General features: G+C 41.2%; 1 protein-coding gene across 2 annotated transcripts in view; it reads right to left on the bottom strand.

The window, feature by feature from the left end:
• Positions 1 to 18,210, bottom strand: part of kiaa1549lb (KIAA1549-like b) — a 106,044-nt gene that overhangs the window by 24,576 nt on the left and 63,258 nt on the right. For both annotated transcript variants that reach the window (XR_012598085.1, XM_074666087.1), the window contains exons 8-13: positions 12,148 to 12,207; positions 8,531 to 8,682; positions 7,834 to 8,005; positions 7,176 to 7,339; positions 5,483 to 5,518; positions 2,322 to 2,512 (exon numbers count right to left, since the gene is read on the bottom strand). Coding sequence is in view for 1 of the 2 variants with exons in the window: in XM_074666087.1 (XP_074522188.1) it covers positions 2,322 to 2,512; positions 5,483 to 5,518; positions 7,176 to 7,339; positions 7,834 to 8,005; positions 8,531 to 8,682; positions 12,148 to 12,207 (775 nt within the window). In the remaining variant the exon portion in view is untranslated. The remainder of the gene's footprint in view (positions 1 to 2,321; positions 2,513 to 5,482; positions 5,519 to 7,175; positions 7,340 to 7,833; positions 8,006 to 8,530; positions 8,683 to 12,147; positions 12,208 to 18,210) is intronic.

Genomic DNA, 18,210 nt, shown 5'->3' with positions numbered 1-18,210 from the left:
TAAAGTCTTAAAAAGTTTTAGCTCTGTAAGACCTCTGTAAACTCTCAGTAGTTAAGAGAAAACACACCTGAAAGAATGAGGTCAAATAACTAATCATGTGATTTCTTACAGTCTGCTCAATGTGACCAAGCGGCTGAACGATCTGTGTTAGATTGAGGCGCTGGCAGCATCTCAAACCTTAGTTTCAGAGTCTTCTCACTGCCTGTGGAAGTTGTCCCATGGCACTTTCACTTTCCTTAGCAGACACCAGTAAGTTTGTTTGAAATGCTCTTCACGCTGCTTTTGTTCAGGTGGATTTCACAGAAAAGCTCTTGATAAATATTGCGACATTACCGTACAAAACCATGATAAGTGCAGCTGTGTTTCAACAACGAATTAATTTCAACTAGGAGTGCTGTGAAATTTGTCACATTTGTTGTGAATTGATCCCTAAATAAAATGGTAACGACTTGCTCACCTCGCTCATCGCACGCAAGGATTTAATGTGGTGCCATCAAGATGAGACACAGCAGTGGTGTGCACAGACTTTCTGAAGGGCAGGGGCAAAAAGAAGGAAAAGGCACCAACAGTGTGTTCTCGCCACTAAAGAGGGCAAGTTCTGTATGTTTTTGAGGGCACTTTAGCACAGATTTTTGCCTCCCAAGGGGGCAGTTAATGCTTTAACCAGCCAGGAAGGCAGTTTGAAGACAGTTAAATGTGTTTCGCCATGCAGGAGAGCACTTCAGCACACGTTTTTCAACAATTGGGCCATGGACAGGGTCAAGAAATAGCAGCTCATTTTGGTCACGTTGGTGCAAAACTAGAGGAAGCTGCACAGAGCTGCAGAACTTTGAGGGCATTTTTGCATTTGAATTTTGGGGCTTTTTTTTTGAGGGGTGGGGGGTGGGGTACCAAATCTTGAGGGGGCAATTGATGGGTAATTTTTGAGCCATGAACAGCTGCACTCCATTTTTAGTGAATTCTTCCTGAAAATGCTGAACTGCATTGATCCTGTAGCGAAAAAAAAAAAAAAAGTGGCACTGAGGTGAAAATAATGCCATCAGTGGACATAGGCCCTAATGCAACTCTTCCTCACTGCAAATATTCTGTTTCTGCAAATGTTAGCTTAAACTACTATTAAAAATACAGTATTAGCTGGTTAAAAAAACAAAATCATAGATTTTCTTGAACAGCGTAAAGATCTGCTCTATGAAGAGCACATATTGTATGTCTGAACTGATTTATCCTTACTTAAGAAGCACAATGACTGCCACCTTAGCGCAAACTATGCAGCCCAATAGGGAAAAAAAGCCTTGATGACCTTAAATGCACCTCAGTAGTCTCCTTACCATGCACTCAAAGCTAAATGACATCTGATTAAATCTTATTTTACCACCACAGCGAGTTATTAGTATAATCAAAGGTCGTTGTTATTTACCCATCTTAATGCACATGGTTTATTGGTGTGTTTTTCTTAATTAATGAAGTTTGTTAAGAAGTCTCTAATGTATGTTTGTCAAAACTGTTTTGTAAACAGACTCATAATTAAATCTGTTATTATAGTTATTATAAATTGAAATCATGCTCAGTGTTAAATCCTAATTCCACATTTGAATAAATCTAATCCTTTGTGATTGCTGCTGAATATTAATCAGGTGTTGTTGTAATACTCAGGGCAAAACTTTAGAAACAGGATAGTTCATTTTAAATATAGTCTAGACTAGAGCTGTCCGATTTGTGGCCTGTGGGCCAAAGTTGGCCTGCAAGCGATTTTTGCTGCTATGTTAGAATTTTTATCACATATATATATATATATATTTTATCTTAATGTAAACTGATGTAGATATAGTGGTCATTTATAGGAAAAAAAGTCTAAAGCAGGTGTCCAGGTGTCCTTATTCTAAAAGTATGGAAAATGCACTATTTTGGTTTCATAGGAGCATGCTGTGTCCCATGTTGTTCAGATTATATTGCTCTAAATGTCTCTGAAGACGTAGACGTAGTATTTGTGCCATATGGATGTTAAGTAATTTCATACTGTGAAATACAGTAAAAAAATGTTTTCATTTTCAAAATTACTTGTTTGAGTATTTTGCACAATTAAGCTATAGGCATATTTAATATCATGCACTGCAACATGAATGTTTAGTTTTGGCACATTGACCCCTCACCCCGATTCATTTTTGGCCCTCCACTGAAAAGACTTTGGACCCCCCTGTCTATATGTAACTTTTTTCTTTATGATGGTTACATTTTCTTCTTAAAAACACAAACTGATCTCCAGTTGTGACTCATTTTTGTCAGATTTTGAGGTGTGTGCGTAGATGGAGGTCTACTGGTACCTTTTGTGTTTATCAGAGGTGAGGCTCTTCTTGCTGGCTGTTCCGTCTTGCTGCAGGGCTTTCTCTAATGAAAGTGGAGTGTCCCGAATTTGTAAAGACATTACTAAGGTATCCTGGCTGGCAGGCAGGGTCTCCTCGTCCCCTCCCTGCTGGCCCAGGTGCTGCTTGGCGTAGTCAAACCCCTGGACTGGCTGATGGAGAGGTGTGGAAAATGAAGTAAGACAAAAAAAAACACAGCTCATTCACTTTAAATACCTTTGGTAATATATAAAGCAGTGGGGAACCTTCAGGGACTTCTAGGCCTTCAGAGAAGGCCTTGAAAAATCTGGACCAAAAAATATACGAATCATATATCTATATAAATATATATAATTTCTCATTTAGTTGAATAAAATATATTTAATGCATCATGTAAGTTTTAAAATTAAGTTTACTGCAAAGTTCACTTCAGTAATGAAAGGGTTACTGTCTTGAAACATGTTATCTCTATCAGAGCCCGGTTTGCTGGCTCGTTAAGTGGTTAGGACTTCACGAAGGCCAGGCTATGTGTTTTGGTTTGGAGAGAGACAGGAAAATTGACCAATCACGATTTGATTTTTTGGGGGGCGGGACAAAAACAGAAGAGCATAGGCCTTCGTGGAGTCCGAACATTAGGCAGAGCGGTGAAAGGAATGGCAGAAGACGAGAGCGAAGTTGTGGCTAGCTTGTTAGCATTTTTTCAGCGTGTGCGAGTAAATATTTCATCTGGTCGCGCTCGTGCGAGTGGATATGTCTTAATACTTCATCTATCACGGGCACTGTGTAAGACATTGTGGATTGAATTCTCTCTCTCTTTCACTGGCTCAGTCAGTCTCCTCCATCTGAACTCACTCCTGTTCTAAAGAGAGAGCGCTGTCGCGTACACACGCAGCTCGTATGTGCATCACACACCGAAGACAGACAGAACAATGAACAATTCACTATTTTAGAGTCAGCCTTCTCACTATATGATTCCCGCTGCTCTAGACTCTCCTGATTGAAGAGGATGCTACGTCAGAGCAGAGCTACGTTACTTTAACTCAAGACATGTCATGTGAACACCATAGATAGAAAACAGCTAAGGCTCTGATAAACTCTTCATCAACAAGTGCAGCACAGTTATCTATCTCCGTCTCTGAGGTCTCCTGCAGCGTCTTTGGATCAATCCAACTAGGAGAGAGGGGGTGGATGGTTTTTGAGTTTTCGATATAACGCCCAAGTACGGGACTTGATTCACTGTCAAAAAATATTAGCGATCACAGGAGCATACTTAAAGTGGGGGGACAATCAGGAGAAATCACAAGCCAGGAGAACAACCAGAGAAGGGGTTTAAAAAATGGGAGACTCCCTCCATATTCAGGAGTGTTGGCAGCCTGCCAGTACTCTCGATGGGTAAAAGTAACGAGTTTATGTATGACACAGATTGACAAAGATAAAAACTAAAGACATTTTCTTCATCATTTTAGGTTATTTTAGTAAGTTTTGTAAACTCACTTGTTAGTCATTGTTTTATGTAAAGCCTCTTTTTTTACATTTATTTTATTTATTCAATGAAAATGTTTTTTTGTTGACTATTTTCCACGATGATTTCTTTTCTGGGCTGTGAGGGCTGAGGTGAAGGCCCAGTTGTATTACTCACGGTTCGCCTCTGATATAAAGTGATCCACAGGAGGAACAGGGAGTTTAACATTAGCCATACATTAAAAGTGCTGCTAAGACAGACATGTCTGAATGGCTCAGAAGAGTGTCTCCTTTAGAGATGTCCAGAGGATTTAAGGAGCAGGAGTGGGATTACTGGGCTGTGGTGCCTTGAAATAGATAAGCACTGATTTAACTGAGGCCCTTTCTCATCTGCTTCCAAATTCTTGTCAAAGAGATAACTCACAGTGGGCGGTGACAAGATGCGATCTGGAGACTTTTGCCGAAATATAGTCATAAAGTTAAGCTTCCCTCGATGGATTAGAGGATAAGAGGGAGGAGGATTCATGGATGTCTACATGTTTAGAGAGAAGGACCAAAGGAGTTCAAAGCCACATACATACTAATAAAATATTAAGGACTACTACAGGGCAGTGCCATAAATTGTCAGACACACATCGTTGCCTCGGTGCAGCCGGGCCATGGTGCAAAATCAATATGTGATACTCCCTGCAGTGAGGGATATGCATCCTCTGCTTCTATAGCACGCACACCCACACACTCACATGAACATAGAGAGTGAAGATTTTCTTCAGATCGACTTTTCTTGCAAAAAGAGCAGCTGTAGACTCCTCTGACTCTGTGTGGAAGGTACCTGAACCAGAGGGAAACTTGTACAGAGGAGCAAGTACAACATCCTCCTTTAAATTTTGAGGATTTATTTATTTTTTGACCATTTTTATTTCCCCCTGCTCTTTAAATATAACCTTCTAAAAAAGGGCTGACTTGATACTCTTCCAAAAATGTGAAAGTTTGTTAAAGCAACTCAAAACTAATTAATAGGCTTTTTAAGTTTTTTTTTTACGTGATGAGACTTTTCAGGACCTGCAGGATGTTATGTAATGAGAAGTACCCTGAAAGCTGCACCACGGTGGCACTCATGGTTTAATATTGAAGAAGATTTTATTACTTTCTCTTTCTTTATGAAATTCCATAAATAAAGTAGCATGGTGTGCTGAGTTTTCCACTCTGCATTTTCATTTACACTGATTTAAAACAGGAAGAACAGCACCACTGAGCACTAAAATAATAAAGCGGAGAGACATAACTCGGATCAGGATTTTGTCACATTATTGATGCAACTATAATTGAAACACTTTTCAGTCTTTTCACAAAATAAAGGATGAGTACACGCACATTCTCTCCCAAAAAGTGACTTCTATAATCATTCTTCGTAAAGCTTAGGCTTTCAAATTTGCCGTTGGGAGTCGGCTATAAGAAGAATTAGCGACATCAGCCTTTCATCCAAGAAAATCTCATTGTAAAAGGTTTGTTACTCCAAAGTGATGTGGTACTCTCCGTTTACTTCAGCGCAGCAGGATTTACAGAAATGTATCATCGGTGACTTCTGCTCTGAATCCATTCAAATCCCATTGTTGGCACAGTTGAGCCCTGAAGATAAAAACATGGATTGGTAATGAGAGGAAATACAAAGAGGCAGATACCTGGTGATAATAGCCCACATCTCTGCGGTACGCCATCTGAAAACAAAGAGAAGAAAGAACATGGTGGTTTAAAAAACGTGTAGGAGCAGAATGAAGCTTTCTGATGTCTGCAAAGAAAGTCACCTCCACATGAATTCTCATTGCATTACTCCCTGACACACAGTTCATGTCTTTGTCTGCAGACTGTGGCTGTTAAATCAGACAAGAATAATCCCAGGCCTGCAACTAATGAATATTTCCATTACTGATTAATCTACTGACTGTTTTCCAAAGTGATTCACCAAATATGTTTTATCTCCACTATAGCAGCGAGAGGAATCACACAAATTCTGTTTACCCATGCATATGAGGATCACATTAAGCATGCACACCACAATCCCTGTCTTTGACCTTTCAGCACTCTTAAAAGAGGAAAGCTCAGCATACAGTTACACCAAAAGTTAGCTTTTCCTCGCTGTAAACCACTATTCTATGATCTTTCTTCTAACCACAGAGGCTGTGTTGTGAATGTGAAGAGTGTTTCCCATCAACAGAGGCTTTAGTCCTCATCACAGCAGCCACAGGTCTGACTTGACCTTGACCCTTTGCTGCACGGCTTCCTTTGCTCCTTCCTCATATATTTTCTTTTCAAAAAGACTAAAAGGAAAGAAAAACATTCCTCAGAGGCTTCTCTGCATTTTTTTTCTGATTGATTAATAAATGATTAATGATTAATAAAATATTTTCCAAATCCTAGCTGCAGCAACCTAAACCCATCTCCCTCTGTGATTGCTCCATCCTCTAGCTTTGGCATACCAATCCCTGGTTGACCCGAAACACACCACTACAAGTCCTAGTATGAGGCCACAGAAACCAGATTTTAAACTTTGTTTTTCTGCAAAATGAGGACAGTTTAACTTGGCAGTGATGGGCTTAATCAGTACTGTCTGAACCTGCTCTGAAACCGTTAGATGACAGTTATTAATCTGCACAGACCCTCCGCTCCAGTTTTATTAACTTTGATATCAAAAACTAGCTAAACACGGTCATTTCAAACTTTGTGTAATACAATACATGACATTTTATTTAAAACTAGAAAAGCACTCAAAGAGAGCACTGTCACACAACACTTTAGTCCTACTTTAATGTTATACTCCCTTTCATCAGACTGTCTGCTACATTTTGGTGTTAGTTGCAGGTTTGTACGATAATTTGTTACCTGACAATGTTGAAAATTATGATGACCCAGTACATATTTCATATTCCAGATCTTAGTATCCAGAATATTGCCAAGATCTGGATAGTACTTTTACATCTGTCAGAAATTATGGTGACCTTGTCTTGTATTGTTTTGCAAAGCAATCCGTGGAGTTACATACACATATGGTGAAAAAAAAAAATCTCACAATGATAAAGAATCCTTTAAAAAAATACCGGATCCAGACGGTGATCCAAATCACTTCCAAAATTTAATCACTTCTTTCTTATCCTATTTTGAACATTTCCTGAAAATTTTATCAATATCCGTTTGTTAGTTTTTTAATTATGTTGTTCACAAACAGACAAGCTCTCCCATAAACATAACCTCCTTGGCGGAGGTAATGACATAAAACCAAAGAGAAATGGATCTTAAGTTTAAAAAAGGTCTATCTCTAGAAAGCATCTGCTGCAGCTTTGCTTTTACACTCACACTCACACACAGAGTGACAGATACCTTAGCTCGGGGATTGAGGTTGCCGATGGCATCAGCTTTAAAGTCATTTTTATTCTTCCTGCACAGCACAGCTGTGATGATGATGATAATGAGAGTCACCACAGCGATTGGGGCCAACACTGCAGCAAGTATCCAAAGGTTATTGGGAGGATTTTTCACCACAGCTGGAAAAGAAAGAGAACAGCACTTCTTCAGCATTCCCACTTCATTACATGTGATCCAATAGACTCTCAACACTAAATGCCAAAAGGTCGTATATTTATTGGTTCATTGGAGGTATGAAACGCAGCCAGCTCTTCCCGCTAAAACATGCAGAATCATCCGTCACACCCACGCTATTTGACAGCTTAACCTGATATACAGTGTGTCTGATTCAGCTATTGTAGGCAGCAATCTATAAGAGGCTGCAGCTCCTCTCTTTTCTGACCACCCCTCTGTCTCCCCTTTTATCTCCTCTTAGCTGTGGAGTGCAGCCCAAACAAACACTGTCCTGCCAGGAGCGTTTCAGAGACATTAGAGAGCAAAAAGCTTTCTCTACTCCCCTCACCGCAGCTCTTCTATCTATACTCAGCATGAGTCATGTGTTTCAGTTTGCATGTGTGTCTCTGTTTCTGTCTGTTTGGCTGCTTGTCAACTGCTAGAAGGACGCTGTGCTCACGTTCTGCCTGCAGCTGGACAAAGTAGCCCAGGGTGAGCGCCATGGTCTGAGAGTCCACTGTGTTCAGGACCTTGGCAGCTGACGTGCCCGATAAAGGAACGCCATTGTGCTGGACATAGTAGGTCATCTCTGCTGGATTCTTTATCCCTGACACCCTGCGGATGCTCACCATCTGATTGGTGGGGGAAAAAGAGGAAGGACGTATGTTTCCATGAATTATAAAACACACAAAATCAGCTGTGAAGAGTAGATTCTTTAATCTATGAAGCAGCTTTGGTTTCAAAAAGGATATTAAATAAAAGGTTGTGCATATACTGTAGGTGTGCAGTCTCAGGAGAGGGAAAACTACAGTAAAAGAAGAGAGTACTTATTTTTTAAAGCATCACACCTCTGGCTTGTTTTGAAGAGCAATTAGGAGATGATGAGTCGAGAAGCTGCCTAATTATCAAGGGCTGACCGCCAGACATCATGCAAAGTATACAGGAGTGTGTATCAAAGTGTGCATCCAATTAAATATTTATTCTGCAAGGAATAATTTTAAATGTGATGGTTTGGGGCGGCTTTCATTTGACTTCCAGGTTCCAAACATCGAAACAGAAATCTAAAACAGGAGTATTTATTTATCCCTGCGCCATGTTGACTGTTATTTCCTCCAAAAGTAGGTCAGATCTGGCCCTCTCCTGTGCTACTTCCTTACCTGGACGGTGTAGCTGTCTACGGCAGTTGCTCGCCTGAAACGAGTGCCCTGCTGCCCTGCCAACACAAAAAGCTCTGCCAGACGCTGCTCCATTAGACTGGCAAAGCTTTGGTACTGTCCCTCAAGGCTGGCGTTATCCACGTCCTGGATCACTGCAAGCATGGAGGACAGAAAAGAAGTTGGCCAGATGGTAGTGGAGAGATGCAGTAAATTGTTGGTGAGGAAAGAGATAAGCACAAAGAAGAGATGGAGGTGAGTGCACATTCAGTAAGACCTATGCAGGATTTTTGATTTACTCTGGGTTTGATGGATACAAAAGTTGACGAGTTTATCACTGGCCAAATCAACCTGAGAGCTAATGATAAGTCATGGCCAAGATGTTCGCCCTCTAGTGGTCAAAAATCATGTAAGGCAACTTAAATCTGGTGCCTTTTTATCTAACATTTCAAGGCAATAATGGCGGTTGTACATCTTGTTCAGTGTGAGTAAATCCCATTATGTAGAGGGTGACCTTGGACTGGCTCTGCCTCTCATGGCAGTAAGTGCAGGGTTAAGAGCCACACGACCTGATCTGAAGGGCCATCTATTATACAGCAGAGCAGTGTGGGTGCCCTTGAACACTGTGAGAGACGTTGATTAATGGAGTCAACAGAGAAAATACAAAACAACAAGTAATCCAAAGGTCATATGCGCTTCACAGATCCAATCAAAGGATTGAAAACAAAGGTAGCTGCACTGTACATGAAGGATACCCTGTCAGGGATCTCAAACTTGTGCCATGGAGGGCCAAGAGGCTGCAGGTTTTCTTTCCAGCCAAAAACTCCACCAGCTGATTTCGATGATTACTCCCTGCTCTCTGCTTGAAGGTGAGGTAATCAGTGAAATCAGCTGTTGGAGCTTTTGGTTGGAAAGAAAACCTGCAGCCTTTTGGCCCTCCATGGCACAAGTTTGAGATCCCTGCCCTGTGTGATGCGTTTCTTTAATACACACCTGAATGAACCAACAGAATTATACAAATAAGACAATTATTTAAACTGTGCAAAAGATTTTATATTAATTTGGGTTTGTCAGAAAATTATTGGTGTCGTTTTTCTAATACAAGTTGCTGTAAAGGACTTTGTCCTCCAGATTTAGAAAAATGGTGATAACTTACCCCTCAGGTGTCATTAGTACCATGCATTATTTTTATACAATCAACTGAGATTACAAAGCAGCTTTCACTTATAGTTTTGAAGCCTTTCTTTCTTTCTTTCTTGCTCGAAGTTCATATAAAAGTTATATGAACTAAACATTTTTACCTAAAAATGTTTATAGCTGATTCTGCCATGATACAAACATGTAATCAGAGTTATATAAAGAGTTATATTCAGATCTAATCACACAACACAGTTCATAATTTAAAGCAAACAGAGATTAAGGTTTTATCTTAATATAATGCTTTATACAACTCTTATCACGTGTTTTGTTACACAGTTTAATGTTTTGATGCAGTTTATGAGATCTTTTTTGGGGACAAGCTGAAGGCCCAAGCCCAACAGCTCCTAACTGGATATCTAAAGTGCTGACATATCAGAAACTTTGTTGACTAACTGTAGTAATGTAGTAAAAGTACAGCCATGAACTAATTCCCCTACATTTAAAAAGGGGTTGTTGTGCTTATTTAAGACTTTATGCTGTTCCTTTGATACATACTAGTAGCTTTACACAATTCACAGCAAATAAGGTTCCTGTTTTCCTCTCACTACTGTTTGAGAAAACCCTAATTTTCTCCTCTGTTGGGAAATTTTTTTTTTTAGCTCCCATCTCTTTAAGGCTCCCTGCTCTAAAAACCCCCATCCCTCTGATTGGCTGGTGACAGAACCATGGATTGACTTTGATTATTGTGGATTGTCCCTCCAACATATCATGAACTAGAGAGGACATGACCCTATCCCTGAAACAAGTCTTGTGAGGCTCTCCGCCTGTTTCAGAACAGGCCCTTTTTCCTGATAGTGCAAGCACAGAATGGTAAACAATGTCTTAAAGCACCACAAAAACACACCAATTGATGTGGAAATTTGTATATCCCCAGATATTCACCAAACAATGACAACATTACTTTTCCACCTTAGTTTGTCAGGTCAAAATCAAGAGGATCACATTTTATCGTCATTTTTATGACTTCAACTTCAATGAACTGCAAGTTTACTTGAGGTAGTAAATGCTCTATTTCAGTGTAATAAGTACAACAATGTACGTCCACTCTTAGGCCACACATTTCCCCCTTTCCTTGTGTCCCTCTGTTTGTTGCTTGGCATGGTGGTCTTTAGTACTCCTCATCCGCCTAAGCAATTACTTCCTGATTACATCAGCCTGCTCACCTGTTAGCCATCAAGAGGTCAGCCTGCAGTGCAATTAAACTCTGATCCTTCAATCATTTACCTTTATTCAATCAGTCTACCAGAGCAGTACAGCATTAAAGTCAACCCATTTCTTCCTTGAACTTAAAGATGTTGTAAGGAGGATCTGTTCAACTTGGACTGCAGCGCCACCCTTTGGCCTGGAGTCTCACGCACACTGTCATGAAGACTTGACTTATAACAACACGCGTGTTTGTTCTGAAATTAAATATAGATCAATCGAAACTAATTTTCTTTGTGCAAGACAACTTTGTGCAGGACACAACACGTCGAGGTGAAGTATTTATCAATAGTTATGTAGCGCAGTAGATGGCAGCTACTAAACATAGTTTAGGAGCTGCTTATATTTAGCACAGCTAACAGCCTGGTGCTCTAAAACATGTCTGTAATGTGTAACGTCAGTAAATCCTGGTTAGCTATGTCCTGCCAGTCATCTACCAAGCAGAGCTAATGTAACCTCACTCTTCATTTTATTGATAGACTCTCAAGTTTGAACAGACCACTGCAGAATAACTGCTGACTGTGGGTTGGAATGAACATTATCACAAACAGCTTAGCCTGTTTTTTAGCCTTTAGCCGGTGCTAGATCTCTGTCTTGTTAAGCTTTTTTCTGCTATCCTGTCCTTTCCCTGTCTGACAGTTAGGCTCCTGTGTCCACCATCACAGAAATCATTTCCAGCAGAGAAAAGCAGAGATCTCTCTTCTCACTACCAAACTTTCTCAGCCACCATTGTGTTGTTGTAGAGACTGAAATTTGCCGTAAATAAATCCGGGACTGCTCGACCCAATTGGGAAGCTAAAAAGTGGCATTTGAAATAACCAGTGCTGATAATCTCATTAGTGTGGATTACAATCAGGCATATATCTAGAAGGGAGACTTTTTCAAGATCACTTTCAAACTCCTCACAGCCCCTTAAGGTTCTTCTGTCCTGATGAGTTGCCAACCTGCTAACCTATTTCTCCTGTGCTCTAGGATCCTCCTCACCAGACTGTAACAAAGCCTTAAATGAAATTCCTTGAACTGTGTCTCTGTTCAGCACTGTGGGTGGAAAAAGAAAACGTCCTAACACAAACACAAGAAGCTGTTATTTGAGCACCATCTGAGATTCACAAAGCACAGCTAATTAAAGCATTTTCATTACACTGACTGCATGTAAGAATAAACACAACATTCACCCTGAAACAAGGTCATAGAGTGAATGAAACAAACAACCCTACCTGTAATAACCCAGAGGTCTCTGGTAGCAACAGAGGTGTTCAGGTTGTGATACTCCAGAGCTGCAAAAATATAAAAACAAGATTATTTCACCTACAATGTTTCACAGAATGAAACACATTACTCGACTGTTTCATTTTGACCAAACTGGTGTCATGACTTTTTTTTATGAAAGGGTTTTTTTTTTTCATTTGGTCTTTTTTGTCCTGTAATGACAGTGATGCATCTAACAAAAAGCCAATGTGTTATATAGTAGAGATGAACCAAAAGTGGGGGCGTCCATGTTGAAATCTAATACAAACAGGTGTGATTCAGACATGTAAAATTAAACATAAAGACAGTCACACTGTGCTGTTTCTTACTTTGCAGAGTAAGTTATAGACAGTAAACTCTGTCTTGCAGCTTCTACCAGTCAAAATTTTGCTCCTCAGACTGCACAACTATGTGGATAACTCTATATTCACTGCTGCAACTGTGACGTTTTATTGCAACAAGTGCTTTCACTTTGGTGCATTGTTTGTGTTTGAAATCTCAGTTAAAAGCCTCATTATCACTTCATGTCAGACAAACACTGAACCAGGAAAGCATTCAGCTGCCTGAGCGCTGGTTGTCTCCGTGTTCTCTTCATGTATTTCCTGCCTGATTAAGCCTCTGTGCTGCAGGCTGCTGCCGTGTTTTTAGGGATGCTGTATCACCGGCCTGTGAGAGCAGACTCGCAACAGAAATGAACACTCAGGCGTGACAGGAGAGAGGTGTGGAGGGAGGGTGGAAGAGATGGCAGGCTGTGAGAGATGGTAAGGGCCGTGGCGTTGTTAATGGATGCAGAGCTGTCAGAAAATCAGTCCAACATTGTCCATAAGTTTGAATCATGTGGAATATTATGTTTGTGTGTAATGAGGGCCTGGGGGAAACAAGCTTTAAAAGCATTTAAAATCATTCCAGGAACTTGAAATTCACCAACAGGGAGCTATTATTGGTACAATTTTTCATTTTTTACACCCGTGCTTAGGTGATAGTTTTCAACCATTATTACGACCTAAAAAGAGACATTTTGGAAACAGCTCCACTCATATTTCACCTGAGAGAGACTGGGGGAGCAAAAGTGCAGAGCGTGGCTGTACAGACTCCACACAAGCCACAGGAACCACGGGGTACTCTGTGCTACAAACCGGCACTTTAGAGTGGTGTGAGATCTCAGGCCTTTTCTGTCAGAGCAGAGCCCAAGGTGGTATGAGAATCCCCCACTGTTAATTATTTACTGGGATAATTGGCTTTGAAGTGAGGAGGCAGCCGCTGCCAGCATATGCTCACACCTCCTGTGAACAGTGTAATATCACTAATGGCGAGGCTGCAAAACAAACAGAGCAAAATCCCTGTCACACTCTCTCATTCTTTCTTTACTCTCCTGTCTTACTGAGTTTTTCTCCATGTCAAAGTCTGCTCCCTTTGAGTCTTTCTCATGGCTTACCGCTTTTCTCTGTTTCCCAGCTGATTCACCCAGCCCGTCGGTAACTTTCCCCACTTAATTCAATCCCAAAGCAGAGACAGTTCTAAATTAAAGCTCACTAACAGATACCTATTAATCCAAATTTTCACTGCAAAAACCAAACGTTATCTGCCATATGTAGCACGAATGCTATAATCTTCAAAGACGGGATTTCAAGTATGCAAACAAGGTTTTCTCGGTTTTGCTTCATTTCACCTTACAAGAGGACTCCAGCTATAACAAAAAAATCCAAGTGATACATGTGACCACGTGATTCTATAAAGAGATTATCAGTCTACGTCATCATTAAGACGCATGCATCTTGACCACAGAAGCAGCGTTTTAGCTCCATTCATTTAGACGAGTTAGAGTTTTTTAAAAACACTAAATTCAACCTGTTATCAGCATAAAAATGTACGGTTGTTCTGTGGTCAGTTTTTAGAAACCATACTTTACAACAGAGGCAATGTCTATCAAGTTTTGACCGTCACAGAGCAACCAGTGTTTTGGAGTTAATAGCAACCATGCTAACTGGTAACTCTCAGCCGACAGAGTAAGTGATTAACGGCTGAGAGTCACCAGTTAACAGGGTCACACTTTACACTGAAACACCAGCGACGCCTGCGGGTAAATAATGAACTCTGGACATAGTTTTCTGGTTCTTTTATTATGAACTGGGTCTTAGACTCAGCAATCTGTGTGCTCTTTTTTGTCTGGGAGGGTTTCTGATTTACTGACACACGTTTACATCCTGGTCTGTCACAGTCTGGTAAGTGTCAATGGATAATGCAGTCATAAGCATCGAGTAACAGTTGTGTAGTTAAATTGCTCTCTAGGTACGCACCGGATTTCTCTACTAAAATCGTCTGTCCACTCACTGCTATTTAATAAACCTGGGAGCCGTTTACCATCCGTCAAAATTATGACATTTAGTTAAAAATGTGTTTTTTGGTGGTTAGCTCCTCCTCCGTCAGTTGACAAACTATCATACTCTGCAGTGCTTCTGCACCCAAGTTGCACGCGCATCCGGCGTTGTTGATAAACAAATAATCTCTCTATAGGAAGCACATGTTCCTCCTGTGCTGTCTGTTATCTATTTAGCGCTAATGTGTCCACAAGAAGTTTTATAGAGTATTCCAGAGATGTCATTTTGCTCATTCAGAGAGTATCTTTTGACAGAGCCTGTGTTAGACTAATCAGAGTTGAGCAACTCTATCCAGGGTGAAAGTAGGGCTGGGCGGTATGACCCAAAATTCATATCACGGTATAAATTGAATCCTTTCACGGTAATGGTATATATCACGGTATAAATGTTGCAGTGCAAAACATATAATAGGAGTGTTTCTGAATGGGTTTTGTAGTCTCTTATTAAAGCTAAGTTGATTTTAAAAAACAACAACAAAAAAGCATATAAGCACAGTGTTTCCCATTAATTAATGAGACTATGGCGGCCCGCCACAGTCTCATTGGCTCCGCCACAGTCTCATATGGAGACAAAAAATACGATCCGTCACTCTGTCAGACCATTATACAGCTGTACTTTCCTACCGCACGTAAACAAGCGAGAACAAGAGTGCGCGCACTGGTCACACTCATAGACGTCGCTCTTTACCTGTTACGTTTGGCACGAACCAGATTCCAGCGACGTTAGAGCGGGGCGTGACTCTGAGGTACGTGTAGGCTAACTTCTTTTTTGGGCATTAGCGGCCATGCTAACTGCGGCCGTGGACACAGTATCTCACTGCGCTGTCTGCCCGCCTCTCGGGAAGAGGAACGGCTGCATCGCGCACGTCTCGGTTCCAGAGTTTCATTATCACCGCGCATTCAGAGTCAGAGCAGGCACACACACAGTACAATCACCTGTACAATACCAACGAGCTGACGCGGCTTATTATTTCATATTCTCCTCTCCTGGGGCCTACATTTATTAAAGCGTGTAAAAGTCCTCTTAAGTTTCACTTACGACGAAAAGGCAAAACGTGGATATGACCAACACTCTTTTCAGATCTATCAGACTCTGTGTACACACGGCTGCACGCTATTCTCCGTGATAAATCACACCGCGCCGAGAAAAGCGTGAATGTAGTGGCGTGAGCACGCCTCCTTTCCCTCCTTCAGCGCGCCCGAACATAACCATATATGGTCAATGCAAATCAGTACGTGCATATTAAGTAGCCATGTGCGCTCTACGATTTTTGTAGTGACGTCAGCGTAAGACGGTGAACACAACAGACGGAGAGAGAATGGAAGAAGCTGAATTTCTCTCAAAGCCAGATACACAGCAATAACACACATTAAAACCGCCGAGGGTCAGAGAATCCCCCACCACAGTCTCCTAAAATCCTGTGGGAAACACTGATATTAATTCACGGAGCTCTTTTTCAATTTCCTCTCGGAGCTGGACATAAAGTTTGGGCATTTCTGTCTCAGTAAAGTACTTGCGGCTCGGAGGCTCGTATCGTGGATCAAGGGTTTTAATCATGGCTTTAAACCCGCTGCGCTCCACTGTTTGGAAAGACGTCATGACGTCACGGTATGACGGTGGAGCACAAATCTCTACCGTGGGCCAAATTTATACCGTGTATACCGCCATACCGTGTATACCGCGCAGCCCTAGGTGAAAGCACCAACATTTGGGAAATAATATCCATATCACCAGCACATTGACCTCAGAAAGGCAAAGTGTGCTAATGTTTTTTTTTCTGTTCAGTCTATTGTAGTTATTCTGTGATTAAGTGATTCCTGTGTGATCTTGATGTTCTCCTGTGGTTTGATCATGCAGAGTCAGGTTCAGCACATATAGTGCAAAACACTGTGACGATGCTCCCTGTGGAATCCAGGGGTAATACACTGAGGCCGTGTTTACACGATGCCAAAAACGATCAAATCCGATAACATTTCATTGCGTTCTGGCCTTGCTTTTAGATGGGACTGCGTTGCATTTTGTCCGGAAACTTTTGAAAACGCTCTCAAGAGTAGAGAGTTTTCAAAACGTTCATCGATCCAGCCTTGTATAAACACAGAGCAGAGCGTTTCAGGGTGAAACACTGACGTCACCGCATGCACACTCCCAGTTTTCAGGCGCACAGCCACAACTTCCAGTTAAGCCAATCCGGTCCAGTTGGTGGCGGTAATGTGCCTCAAGGTTGGATTGACAACCGTCTCACACAATAAAACGTCAGAAAAAGAAAGAAAAACCACAACAGTGATGGCTGATTTCCGAGTAGCATATATATCCACATCGCCAACTACTGGCCTGGCATAGCCACTACATTGTTGTGACTTGTCCTCTTGGAGTCAAAGGAATGCAGATTGTTTTCACGCCGTCCTCATGTAAACGCGGGTGGCTTTTGGAAACTCAAAGGAAGAATCTTTGCAGGAGTCTCTGTGTAAATGTGGCCTTGGTATTTCTGCCCTCAGAAACACATGATCTGTCTCTCTGTGTGACTGTGCATACAGTATGTACACCTGAGTCTCCATCTAGCACGTTGGAAATTTTCGAGTGTGTGGGGTGCGGAAATTTTTCACGTGAAAGGGACCGTGCAAGGGGGCATAGGTGCAAAAATGACGTTGTGTGTCCGCATGAAGCTGCTCAGACCCTATGGACGGGTCATGCATAATTCAGCGTTAATGCTAATCTCAAATGTTAGTTCAGATAGTCTGTGTAACTTTTAGAGAGAAATTACAAGGCCATATCTAATTTAGTGGGTGTGTAGATCAGCTGAGGGTCCCAAAGGCCAGATCAGAGAAGAAGAAATGGAAAACCAAATAGTACTGGTGGTTTTGTGTCGTAGCCTGGACATAACTAATCACCAAAACTAGGTGTTTGGCAGTAGTGGATAACTGAGGGTAACCCTCAGGATTATGAACTAGTGAAAGTTTGAAAAGCTAAAGTTTTACTCAGGTAAGCTTCACATTCAATACTCTATAGTGCTGTTAAAGGAAATTTGAAAAACAGAATTTGATTGGTGGCTTTAGGGCTGTTTAGAAAAGCAAGTTTCAGTCTGTGTGGTTTTAAACTTCTCTTTGAGGAAGGATGTACATTTTTTTTCAGTCCACTCTCTTGTCTCCAAAACTCTCCATCTTTAGAATATTCTATTATTTTTATTATCTTTATTATCATTAGAATTATTATGAAGTCCATCCAGGTATACTTTAATAGAAATATCAGTAGTCCGTTTAGTGACTTGGCTCAGCAAAGGAGGAGTGAAAAATGTCCCGAGGATTAGGCTCAGAGAGATGGTAATGCAGGGAAGCCCCAGGATTAATTCCTGGCTCAAGCATCAACTCTGCTGTGATCCTGAGCATGATCCTGCAGCGCCAGAGCTCTGTCATGTCAAAATGACCTAAGTCTTGAAAAATTCAGGCCCCATCAAAATTGAGCCAGCAAGACGTATTCCAGCTTAAACAGAGACTGACCCAGAGGTGTGGACTTAGGCGTAGGTGTCTTTAAAATCCACAGCCAATCCAAAAGCTGACTCTGGATATCAAAAGTCCACTTCACCCTGTTACACATTTGTTTTCATTAGACACCACATTCTGATAACACAGAGGTTTGGTTGCACAGATTTTTTGACAA

Source organism: Halichoeres trimaculatus, unplaced genomic scaffold, assembly GCF_033239565.1.
Source record: "Halichoeres trimaculatus isolate MK-OKI-2021-1 unplaced genomic scaffold, fHalTri1.1 fHalTri1_scaffold_3, whole genome shotgun sequence".
NCBI classification, from domain to species: domain Eukaryota; kingdom Metazoa; phylum Chordata; class Actinopteri; order Labriformes; family Labridae; genus Halichoeres; species Halichoeres trimaculatus.
This window is presented reverse-complemented; position numbering and strand designations above follow the sequence as displayed.